General features: G+C 34.9%; 1 protein-coding gene across 1 annotated transcript in view; it reads right to left on the bottom strand.

Moving 5' to 3' along the window:
• Positions 1-12912, bottom strand: part of LOC124158984 — an 801817-nt gene that overhangs the window by 109128 nt on the left and 679777 nt on the right. The window contains exons 11-25 of the mRNA XM_046534437.1: positions 12658-12845; positions 11461-12483; positions 10558-10692; positions 10130-10387; positions 8673-8759; positions 8389-8541; positions 6539-6722; positions 6304-6435; positions 5271-5419; positions 5064-5188; positions 2828-2929; positions 2591-2708; positions 1937-2247; positions 1243-1436; positions 254-392 (exon numbers count right to left, since the gene is read on the bottom strand). Coding sequence (XP_046390393.1) covers positions 254-392; positions 1243-1436; positions 1937-2247; positions 2591-2708; positions 2828-2929; positions 5064-5188; positions 5271-5419; positions 6304-6435; positions 6539-6722; positions 8389-8541; positions 8673-8759; positions 10130-10387; positions 10558-10692; positions 11461-12483; positions 12658-12845 — 3298 coding nt within the window. The remainder of the gene's footprint in view (positions 1-253; positions 393-1242; positions 1437-1936; positions 2248-2590; positions 2709-2827; positions 2930-5063; positions 5189-5270; positions 5420-6303; positions 6436-6538; positions 6723-8388; positions 8542-8672; positions 8760-10129; positions 10388-10557; positions 10693-11460; positions 12484-12657; positions 12846-12912) is intronic.

Here is a 12912-nt window from a genome sequence, read left to right on the forward strand (position 1 = left end):
CATGTACATATTTGCCTCTACTTAAAAAATGTGAATGTATTTCAAACTCTTTTATTGAAAGGTGCTATAGTATCATGGGCAAGATTGCTGGTGGCAGCATTAGAACCGATATTTCATTTTTGAAATGACTTTATTTCTGAATACGATTCTAAATCAAGGTTAAAAGAATAAAGATATCACCAAATAGAATCAATCAATTATTTAAAAAAAAATGCTGGAAAGTTTCTTAAAGACTTTTCTTGTGATAGCATACCTTGACTTTTCCGACTGATTTGGCACATCTTCTAATACACTTTCTGAATGAGCAGAGGAAAAGTCAGCCATTGAAGTGGCAGCATCTTCTCTCATTATTAATTCACCATCCAGTTGTAGAGGTGAGGTACTTCGATCAGCTAAAATATAAGGAGCACATATATTTGTCTTTAGCTGAAAGTACGTAGTATTATTATGCTGTACAGTGGTGATATTCTTACAATTGAGGGATCAAATTCGGTCTTCATTTTAGAATTAAATAAATATTCATTAAACAGTTACAGGTCAGATGCTAAATTTTTTGACAATCCACACTAGTATTTACCAGTTCCCAGCATTTTTTTGTGCTTATAAGTCTCCTCAATGGACTTCAGTTTACGAAGGTTCTAAAAAATCAAATATAGCACTTGAAACCAGCCAGGAGCTGATAAAAAATAATTCAAAATGTTAGTTAGAGTAGATAGTAAACTTCTGACTGTAAAGGTCAAAATGGTCACGGTGATGACATCAAAAATGAGTAAAAGGAGCTTCTGGAACATAGAATATGATCATGCTGAAAATGCCACTGAGTCCAGCAGCAAAGAGATTATTAGACTGTAATATTTCTCCTCTCCATTTCTAATCCAAAAAATGGGAGTCTGATTCAAAGAAAAATATTTTCAAGAGAAAATATGTAGATCGATTTCATGTTAAGATGAGAGCCTAATATCCAGGATGAATAACATTCTAGCATGTCAGACACAATCAAGAAAGAACAGCAGTAATATATCAACATGGATATATAGCAGTGGTCCAACATATCATTATCTTCTATAAAAAGGATATACACTCATAACTACACCACATGGTTGCTCTATTTTCTCTTCAATTACATTTAAAATTCTTCTCCCTTAGATAAGTCTTTACAATTCTATTGTAAATGACACCCGGAAAGGCTATGAAATTCTAGAGGACACAAAACAGAAAACCTGAGAGATATAAACATAATACCTTTCTGTCCAACAAAATCTTGGTCTTCTGGGTAAGATTTCTGAGATTTCAATGTTGGTGACTTAGACACCATTGCTTTTGATTCTAATGCTCGAACACGTTCCTCTTCCAACTCCAGGCGTTTGCGCCACAGTAGCAATTCTTCAACAGCTTGCCGACGATGGATCAAATTCTTTTCTCTTTCACTGAGGAACCTGTAAATAGTTATTATGATGCTAAAATATTCAGTGAAAATTTTCAATTGATGGGGAGGAGGGATGTATGTATATCAATCGGTAGAGACAAGTCCTACAAATTTTTCAAATCTGAATTTTCTTTGAAAAGTTTTCCAATTATTTTGAGATGGATTAAAATTTATAGTGAGCAAGTAGAAACATTCTCACAAAAAATTCTATCTAATTAATTGTATTTTCATGAGTGCAAACGTTTTTCTTTTGTAGTCAAGCTCGGGATGAAGTAGTCTCTATAAAAGTGAGGTTCATTAGCTTTTACCAGCCAAAGAGAGGGGGTGATTTATTATACAAAATTCCAGACTTCCCCTCCCACGTGAAGCTATACAAATCTATGGTTATGTGGCTGAAGTTTGGCAACAAGAGTAGATTAGTTACCAGAAAGCATTAAGATTCAATTCTATGGTATCATCGTAAATGTCAATCATGAAATAACAAATAAAAATTAAAGGTGTTGAACTTACTTTTTATTCCTCTCCATATCATTTAAGCCATGGCTGACTTGTTTTTCCAGAGCATGAGTTTCACCTTTAACATTTTTCTGACCTTCTGAATCAGAAGCTGATGCATGAGATGAGTGAGCAAGCTCTGTGGGAATAGATGCATCTGACTGTGTGCCATCCAGTGATGGTAGCTCTTCAGGTCCAACAATGGAATGAGTTCTGCTACCTAAAGCAGATTCTTCCGTCTTGACTTCAACAGAAGACCTACTTGAGTCTAGAGCTGACCTCATTAAACCCATTGAACGAATTGCTTTTGGAGTTGGAGGGAGTTTCTGCAAAGAAATTACAAGAATAGAAGTTAAACAACATTACTACAGTCATAATAAAATATCAATAGATTCTACTTCAGGACTGAGGGATCAAATTTAATGAGCTTGAGCCACTAAATTAGTCTATGTTCTCATACACATATTTCTCTCAATTAGTCCAGAGAAATAAAATTTTCTGCATCTTAATGACAAAGGAATAAGTGTACATGAGGGTTATCTGGAACACATCAATGGATATTGTCCACACTGATTGTGTTACTAATCTGTAAACAGCAACAAACTCTATTCTTGATTAAAAAATGTAAATTTTAACCTTCATTACGAAGACACCAAACAAAATATGTACCTTTGTGTGTAGTTTATTCATTATTTCCTTAGTTGACATCCTCATTTTAATGATATGCTGTTGCTGGATGAGCATCATCCTCCTCTCATGTGAGGCTGTTTTATGAGATTTCCTCAGCCTGTGGAGAAAACGCTCTTTTAAGGACTTAGCAAGATAAAAATTTGACGCACATGCCACAAAAATTAAATTTTATAAAAAAATAATGACATTAATATGAAATGAAATGAACACACTGACCTTTGTATTTCATCCCTTTCCAGCTTGAGTTTGATCAACATCCCTCTCTGCTTCTTTCGAATAGAAGAAACAATATCCTCGAGCCCTTTTTCTCTACAATGCCTGAAAATATAAATGTTTATATCATTGAACACCACACACCGATTCCATTTTTACATTGGCACTTAACGTTTAAAAGTGGGTTTCTTATATGTAACTAATTTGCTGACTCTATTCCCATCTTCAAAGGAATATACTGAAGAGGAAGTTAAAAATCTACCCCCAAAATATTTGAGGACTTCAAGCTGCCGCAGGCAATATGATTACCTAATATCCTCCATTTACACAACAATTTTTCACAACTACGGAAGATACCATAAAGTCATATCACAAGAACCAAAAGAGTAAAAGTCTATTTTGGGGGTGAGAAGCCATGGCATTCAAGTGATTTTTTTTTCTAAACAGATTTAGGTACAGAAATTGATAGAAGAAATACACAAAAACTTGGTGGCCATGGGATACGAGTGTCTCTCTGTTCTGTGCCGGCATCGAAAGGAAAATCAAATGCACTACTAAATATTATCTAGTTGATCTATTTTGCTTTATTTGCCTAATTTCTGTACCTAACTCTGTTTAGAAAAAAAATCACTTTTACCCCTTGGCTTCTCACCCCCTTAATTAACATTTACATTAATATTTTGGACTTAAAGCACACATACACTCCCATTGGAAAAAATTGCAAAAAAGTCGAGTCTCCTTGAAATATCCTGGAAATGGAACCAAATATTATTCAGAAAAAGCACATTATAGAATTCTCTTATTATATTGTACACTACAACATGACTGTTTCAAAGATTACTTTCACTAATATATTTACTTCAATTAGAGAACCCAAGAAAACCCTCCAAATCTTTATAAACAAGAGAAAAGGAACATCATTAACCTAAACACACTCGCCAATTAATTGACTTTCAAAATGTAACAACCATTTTGAATGATTGATCTCCATTCCATTTCAACTCAAGTGAAGTGCTTATATTTACAAACTCAAAACTGAAAAATAGGTTCTGTAACACAGAGTTACATACAGACATACATATGTCATTAAGTACATACAACACTTTCCATTCCTCTAGAGTGAACTAAGAAGCAACATTGACATAAATTTCATCAAACCACATGAAGAATAGTATGTACTGAGTTTTAGGGTTTACAGAAATTAGAAAATTGTTTATAGTAAAGTTCCTCCTGAAACTTTTCCATTTCTTCTTACTACCTCTCACAACAAGCCTCTCTTGACTTCTAGGTTTCCCAATGTAAAAACTTATTTCTATATACATACATCATTTTGCCTTGCCCTGTGTCCACATTCTTCCATTACCTTCTCTTCTCCATTTTCTTTACCATTTCCTCTATGATCGACAGTTTCTTTATCCCTCTACACTCTAACTATCTGTGTTGCATTCACTATCCCCATTTTTATCTTACCCCCTCTGTGCTCTACAATCTGCATGTCACCCATCTCCCACATACTATTCTCCACAAGTTCCCAGGATTCCCTTCTCTTAGTCCCATTCAGGGCTTCTGCAGTCCATTTTCTGGCCATTCTCACCAACTTTAGTCTTTTGAATTTTCCATTACATGTCATAAGCACTTGAGGCACTAGAGGTGATAATTTGAACTACCCTTGAAAAGGCACGAAAACTTGGAAACATGATTCAGTGCACTTGGTGGCCTATATTACATATAAGGTATTCTACCAGCAAAACACCTCTCACTACATAAAATTCAACGAATGCTATACTTTTTAGGAACATATCTCTAGTGTTATTGAATGTGACCTTATAGGCCACATCTTGAGACATGATGACCTGATGAAGATAGTCGTCAAGGGACAAGAGGATGGCAAGAACAGAAACGGAAGACCTTGAACAAAATCTGTGGAACAGGTAAAGAAGGATGTGAAGAGAAGAAATACGTTGGTGTGAAAAAACTAACTAGATTGAGTGGAGAGCTGCATCAAACAATTTTTTCTCTGTGGAACTTTCGCACGATTGTGCATTGCGGGTGACTCCCGTAAAAGTTATCACCGCGGCCAGTTCCGGTATACTTTAAACCAATCTTAGGATTGTTGACCAGTTATGAAGATGATCTCTAGTGTTGAGACAGGGGTACTAGTACAATGTTACCTATACGTCAAAAAATAAACCCATTATATAGTAAAATAGTAAAAAAATAAAATGTTATTTATACATACTTTTTCTTCAATTCCAGCAATATCATTTCAGCTTTGGTTTTATCAATCAAAGTCTCTTCTCTCAACTTCAAGAGGGCTTGTTGGTGCTGAGCTCTCATTTCTTCTTCTTTCATTAACTGCTGGAACTGATGAAAGCAAGGAGTTGAGACAAGAAAACCAAGTACAAATGCATTTTTTTAAATCCACAGTGCTACAAGCTCAACTTACCATGCTCAAAGAAAAATTTGTAAACGAATCTTTGCCTGAATTGGAGGATTCGTCATTGATATCTGGCGCCTCTAAAAAACCCTGAATGTCACTAGTTGAGTTCAATTGATGCTTATCAGGCACTGGTTCAAACTTCCTCTTGACAGCACCTAGCCAATGAAAAAAATCCAGATTGATGAAGATTGTGTGGTCACTACATATTTGGAAGTCACATTTTTTAGGAATGTACTCGAAGTTTTCCTCAAACAAATTTATTTACTTCACAATTAGCATTAATGCAGAAAGCCATCATCATGTGAGTGAGATGGCAAGGTTGTTTATCTTAGAGGGGTACTTGGGGTTTGAATTTTCACCGAATCGAAACCTTAGTGAATACTTTTAAAGTGAAAAATTAATTCGAATTACTAAGTAAAGCAATTATAGAAAAATGTAATGATGCTTATTGAAATTACTAATATAGCACATACTATAGGAGCTATTGGGAGGAAAAGTATCCCATAACAGGTTATGACTGCATTTCGTATTTTGCCAGAAGAGTATATATTATCTCCACTGCTTTCTCAAAGACAAAAGAGCATGGAAGCAGAGGTGGACTTGAGTGAATATTCTGTCCTTGCCTGAGTGCAAGGGAAGGTGGAAGATATGGCAAAAGAAGAGGGATAAAAAAAAGGGGAAAAAGGAAAAATGTTGGAAATATTTAGCTAGAGGGTGAAGGAGAACATTTCAAAGGCATTAAATAAGGACTCTCTCATGTGCTAATTTTCAGAAGACCAGCTTTTATTACACACAAAGTAGGAAAGTTGATAGGATTCAGTCTGCAAATTGTATGGTAAAAAGAGCTATACATTTGATTAACACTAGCTGTGATTTTTCCCTAAGAATAACACTCTATCAGATGAGCAATTGTATCTCATACTCTGATTATGGTGGCAAAAACCATGCTGAGATACTTTTGTCCGCTACATTACCAATCAGGAAATATATACAAAGAGTAATGAGGAACATACTTAACGTAGATTTATTAAAAACAAACCTTTTTTAATTTCTTTATTTTCCATTTTCTTTGATACGATGTTTTTAATGGCAACATAATCTCCTTGTTTTGATTCAGGCTTGGCCTGAACTTCAATATCAGATGCAGTGTCCTCAAATTTTGATGAGTATTCTGACATGAAACAAGAAAGTAGTGTTTAATAAATTAAAAACCAGAGGTATCATTGGAAAAATAATAAAAAATACATATTTGGTGGTTGAGTGGGGTACCATACCCTGATCAGAAATTTTTTCACTGATAGATTGCACAGATGAATCCTCAGGATAGTATTCTACTTCCTTTTTAGTATCGTCCTCCACTTTCTCAGTAAGTTCTTCTGAATTTCCTCGATCATTTAAGTCTTCTGCAATACTTGAATTACTCTCGTCATCTTCCACGTTAATTTGAGGGGTTGATACCTGTGATTAAAATAATAGAAAAAATATCATTCCATTTAGAACCGGTTGATTTTTCCAAATCACGACAAAAGCATGAGTTAAAATACATACATCAAATAAGAAGGACTGTCATTATATGATTAGTCAATAATTTTTTAAGTCCATAATACAAATATGTATGTGTATCACAGTCCACAAAAGAGGTGGTGGATCCGTTTCATGTAGAAGATTCAGGTTAATGGTCATTAATTATTTAGAAAGAAGTTTATGACACGGTTATTTTTCACATTCCAATTCATTATCAAGCCAAGAAGAATTTTCACTGAGACGAAAGGATGTACCTTGTGGCTACGGTATAATTACATATTTATCGCCTAGTGACTTGTAAAGGACAGAAAGTGTATAAAATATAGGTCAAATTTCAAGAATTCTAAACGGAAAACTATCATTTTTATTTACCTCATCCTTCATCAAAAACAGATAATTTAAATAGCACTGATCCTACCAAAAATAAACCATACTAGCTATTTCAAGCCTGTTTGAAACTTAAACCCTCCATGCTAAATATCATGTCCTCATATTATAGGAATGGCATTTGTATGACAACATGGTACAGTACTTCACCACCTGGATCAACCTTTGTCTGTGGAAAAGGAAATTAAGTCCTTGTAAAAAAGAACTCTTATATACTACATACGTTAAAAATTACCCGTTTTTTTCAAATGCCCATAGTGACTATGCTTTTCATTGTCAAAATAAAATAATTTCTGTGTCAACTGATAATGATTAGATCCCCAGGACATATCAGTCAATTCAAATTTTGCTTTCTGCAACATATTTTTTTTGGATTAGTGATTTAGAAGCTACATTGCATTAAATAGAGCCAATTTAGAATTTTACTGACATTTACAAAACAGCATCCTTTGCACTCTATTATTTTTTGTGACTTTTGAATTCATTAACTTCATATTCACTGTAAAATCAAGCATGAATTTACTTTCAGAAACAGCATACCTAAATTGTAATGTACAATATTTAGAGCTATGACCAGGAAAGTATTTTATTCAGTCAAAAAATGTAATCATAGAATAACATGAAAGCAAACTAAGCATTCAAACTTATGGTTAGACGAAATATGTGACTAGAACAAGGAGCATATTTTCTCCACATTCAGCAGAGCAGGGAAAACTTAGAAATATATTTATCTCATCCTTAGAGTGCTTAAATATTTACTCTTTAATGGCAGGAAATGTGTATGTAAGAGTATACTGTGACTGCAGGAAAACTGTACAAGAATGTTCAACAATCTCATTTAACATTTTCTCTCACCCTTCTTTATCTTTATGTCCAAAATTCTTCCTTTCAGGAATGGGAATTTTGGCAACCATCCTTCTTAACCAAACTAGTCCCATCCTTAAACGTTTGCATTCTCTTGAGATACTAACTAATAAAATAACTTCATAAAATTATCTGATATTCTGCCAATCTATCCCTTAGTGGGTGGGGTCCTCCCCGCAGGCCCCCAGGGAAAGAATCAGAAGGGTACACCAAGGCTATATTACGTACTCTTCTCCTCCTGGCAGAGAAAAGGCTCTGGCCTCCATGGAAAAATTTCCCACACAAAGTGAAACACTTGCAATCTCTCTACAGCAACTATAGGTTTAATCAGCTTCCCTCAGTACATTACCTTATCAGCATTGGATAATTGGTCTCTGTTTCCATTGGCAATCACTTCATCATCACCGGGTACCGATAAAACTGAGCTGGTATCAGACTGCTCAGAGCTAGCACTAACTTCGGACTTTCTGGTTGAATACTTCACTCTTTCAATGCTTTTCAGCTGTAAAAATGTTTACAGGAGATTAATAAATGCTTCTCCGTGAAATGAAATATGCAAGCAAATACTTTCTACCAAGGATGATGTTCACCATGAAAAAACCATGCAGTGCTTTGAAGAACATAGTAGATTACCTGTCTCATAGCAGCTTGAACTGCTGCGACTGCAGCAGCCGAGGCAGTCTGGGCAGATATTGTCTCTAATTTTAGAGAATCCATAACCTGATGACGAAAATTAAGAAAAGAAGCCATAAATTGGGTACACTTAAGGATGATATTCATCTTAAAAGGAAAATAAATTAAAAGAAAAAAATTACTAGCTTCTTGATTACAATAGGAATTCAGAACATATCTAAGATATATCAATTTATATAACTTTTTTTATCAGCCAAATCTATCTTCCCTGGTTCAAGCACTGAAATGGCACCCACCACTAGGTCTCAGGCAGAATTCAATCCACATGATGTGACCCACAGGTTGGTCGAGCCTATGTTCAATACCTTGCAGGTGCCAAGAGGCAGCATGGGACTTGTCACCTCAGGTTCCCACTAATTTAAGGGTGGAGAGACGAGGGCTATGGCAGGGGAATACAATACCCCACCCATCAACAGGCTTTGTTTCAGCTAATTTCTGAGAAATCCATCACCTTCATTGAGTCACATGATAAACTTTTCCCAGACATGGAGGCTGGGAATGAAACACTCATAGGTCACACCACAGGGAATATAATATTTTAGCCTCTTTTGATATTCAAACTTATCAAGCCCCACTGCAGCATATCTGTAACAAATTTGTTTCCAGCATATCCATAATGGAAAAAAATAAGAATTGACGCATAAAATGATTTTTAGCATTAATTATGATGTGAGGCTTAATTTTGTACTAAATATGAATGAAGTTTTGACACAATCAAAATTTATGATAAGGTTTTCAAATATTTTGGATAATTTTCCATCCAAATTCTTTGGTATACTTAATTCCCTATAGGTACCTCCCTGACAAGGTTTGGGCACAGGGAGCTGTAGAATGGTTTTTGCATTTAAAATACTCATTCTGACCAAAAATATTGATTTTTTTGAAATACCTACAGTTAGGTAACGAATGAGTTACTAAAAAATCTGTGAATATAAGGAGGATTTGCACATAACTTGGACACTAACAAATATAACATGGCAGCTCTTGCCATTTCTGAGCAAGTCACCTAACCTTGCACTTTGATGTTGTACTCAATGGACCATGTTTTGAAATGATAAAACCAACCTTTGCTATTAATTAAGTTTTCATCACAACTAATTTATATCCTGATCATAGCAAAGCTTATATCTTTCAAATTGTGGAATCATTTTAAATGACGTAATAAATATTAATTATTATTAGTTATGTGGATCCTTCAGAGCCAATCTTTAAGAACAAAATGTCATAATTTGGGGACCCTATGCAAAAAGTAACTACAATACGTTTGATAATTCTTTAGAGCAAGCATGTGACATCTAATAAATATTTCAGTTAATAAGTATCAAACATTTACAGTTTCAACAACCTCATTCTTTAGATATTTACAAATTAAATCAAATGATAGAATATAATTCAACCTTAGCTTCAGATAGGTGCTTGGTGGCTTCTGCATTTGCTTTAGTTGCTTCTGCTTGACTCTTGATCAGCTCTACAGCAGCATCACTGATAAATTTACTAGCCTCTAATTTTGAGTCAAAGACGGTTCTCTTTGCTTCAGCAAGGGCTAATTCCAACTTCAGTCTCTCCTTTTCAAAAGCTCTTTCCATTTCTACTCTATGTTCAAATGCTTTCCTTTCCATTTCAGCCAATTTTTCTGCATGATTATCAATTATTTTCTGAAAGAAAAATTACATTTTATGATAAAATTTTAATAAAATAACAGGTACTGAATCCAAAAACATAGAATAGGTAGTAGAACAAGCCCAATGGCTATCAATACACTGGTATAGTTTACAAAACAGTTTTCATAACAGCTGATAACGTGCTCATAAACCTTAAGCTTTACCTTTGTGCTTTCAATAACTGCATTTTCCAGAACAGGTTTTGGAGTGCTCCTTTTTAATTCCTGAGAAGCTCTCTTCCTTTCTTTTGGAAGTTTTAACTTAGGGCTCACTGGCATTTGTAGCTCCAGAGGCTGTAACTAGAGAAAAAGCAAATTTACCAATATCTAAATTAGCTGAAAATAATGTTTAAACAAAATTTATAAAAATTATTAACAATGGGAATTATAATTTTAATTAATATGATATTTGCACCATTTTTAATGAGTTCATTTTAATTATTTATTGTTTTCTTAAAGAGGGAAATGCATTAGTAGGCAAGAGGACCACAGATACTCAAAGGGTCTTAAGAAAAAAATATCCAATGCTTGAGCTTATTCTATTTAACATTTTGGTTCAAACTGAGACAAATTAATTACGTACATCTGTCATACAGTTATTAGAATTAAATAGATTTTGATCACCTGACACTAATATGGAATGAATTAATTGAGTGGACAGATGCATCAAACCAACACATGCTTCTCTGATGATGAAGAACAAAGTACACCTATGAATTTACTAAGCACTATGTTTGGCAAAACAATAACCAATGTATAAAATCATTGATATGATAGTAATTAGGCAGATACAGTCTAGCTACTTTGCAGTCCTATAGTTCATTCAAGTGGCTCAGTTGAATAACCCAAGCATAGTTGTGTCATTAGAGGAAGAGAAAGAGGCTTACTGAAGACTGTTGGCCAGTTTGAATGCTAAGAATTAGTCAGACAAACCTGAATTCCAAAAAACCAAAGTTGGATCAAAACAAGAGGCAAATGACTTCTCAAAGTTCATATCAAATATCTAGGACACTAAGCACATTAATTGAAAAAATACATGACGATTATGATATTAGTGCAATATCTCACCGATCCATGATGTGAGCTAGCATGGTCTCGGGAAAAAATTCTGTATCCTTCAGAAGAATTATTTGATGTGATACTGAAGGTTCTTGGGGGAGAATCCAATTCAGGTCCACTTCTCATTGTAGTAGTAGATGAATCCCCCAAACTCTCAGGTGAGTGAGCAATACGTTCAGGAGAAACTCCGGGTTTTGAAGTGAGCAGCTTTTTACTTCTCGACTCCACATTGGGCCTTTTAGCATTCACCTTTGATGCAGATACTTCTTTGGGTAAACTTGCAGTACTTTCATTCCCACTGTCATCTGGTAGTTTAAAACCACTGATATTACTGAGCAATGACCTGACGGACTGAGATTTGGATGACTCCAAGGACGTAGATGTGTGACTGCTGATGGATTGTGTGAGTGAAATTTTAGGTACCACCAGCTCAAAGTCTGGGTGAGCATAATTATATTTTATTGAGGTGGTGGATTTGGAGGACTTGGCTTCTGATGCATCCTCTGACAGTGAATCATCTGGTATCTTCAAGATTTCAATCTGCTTTGGTGGAGAGACTGGGGCCTTAGGTACCTCATCAGTGGGTAGAATATCCTCTGTTGCAGTGTCCAGATCCGAGCTGTCAGCAACATCATTCTCCGTTTCCTGATTGGGCTCAACGCTTGAATGAGCAGATACTTCAAAATCACTGTCGTATTTGACTTCTTGCTCTGCAGCAGCTTCAGAGAGCTTTGGAATGAGCTTATCATTGGGAGCAATCAAATTTTCTGCCTTGGACAATTCTGGTCTCAATGATTTGGCAATCTTTGAGACAGATTCTGAGACATTCTTTTCATTTTGCTCCTCTAAAAACTTGTTCAGTTTCATTTTGACTGCACTGATGAAGTTAAATGGGCGTGAATCAGTGGAAAGATTCTGAAGCCAAAATGGCTCTTCTTTACCCTTATTCTCTTGGGTGATTTTGGAATGGGATGTGCCACACAAATTATTTAGCTGAGTGTCCTTCCAATGGCTCTGATTTAAATCTTCATCCTGAAATGGTTATTCAAATTGCTTTTATCCATGCCGATACTCACCAGATTTCACTCATACTTGGTTTAATTCAAAGTTTACATAATTCATGATCATGCTTAATTCAAAGTTTTGATAAGGAAATTTAAAAAAAAGTTACTGTAGTTGATTGAAATCTAAAATAATTATACTTACAAGTAGAGGACCTTCACTCATCATACTCGATGAACTAAGCCTTATTGCAATTCGATTAAAAGTGCTATTGTCTTTGTGAATAGCACCATTATCAAGAGCTGCTTCATTTGACTTGGGTACCAGGATGCTTGTGGAATTCCTTGCTGAAGAACTCATTATATTTCCATTTCTGAAAGCTATAATATTCACTGAATAAAGAAGAAAAATTAGTAAATATTCAACTGACTCCCTTAAAGATTTAAAAAAAGGAAAGAA

This window comes from Ischnura elegans, chromosome 5 (assembly GCF_921293095.1).
Source record: "Ischnura elegans chromosome 5, ioIscEleg1.1, whole genome shotgun sequence".
NCBI classification, from domain to species: domain Eukaryota; kingdom Metazoa; phylum Arthropoda; class Insecta; order Odonata; family Coenagrionidae; genus Ischnura; species Ischnura elegans.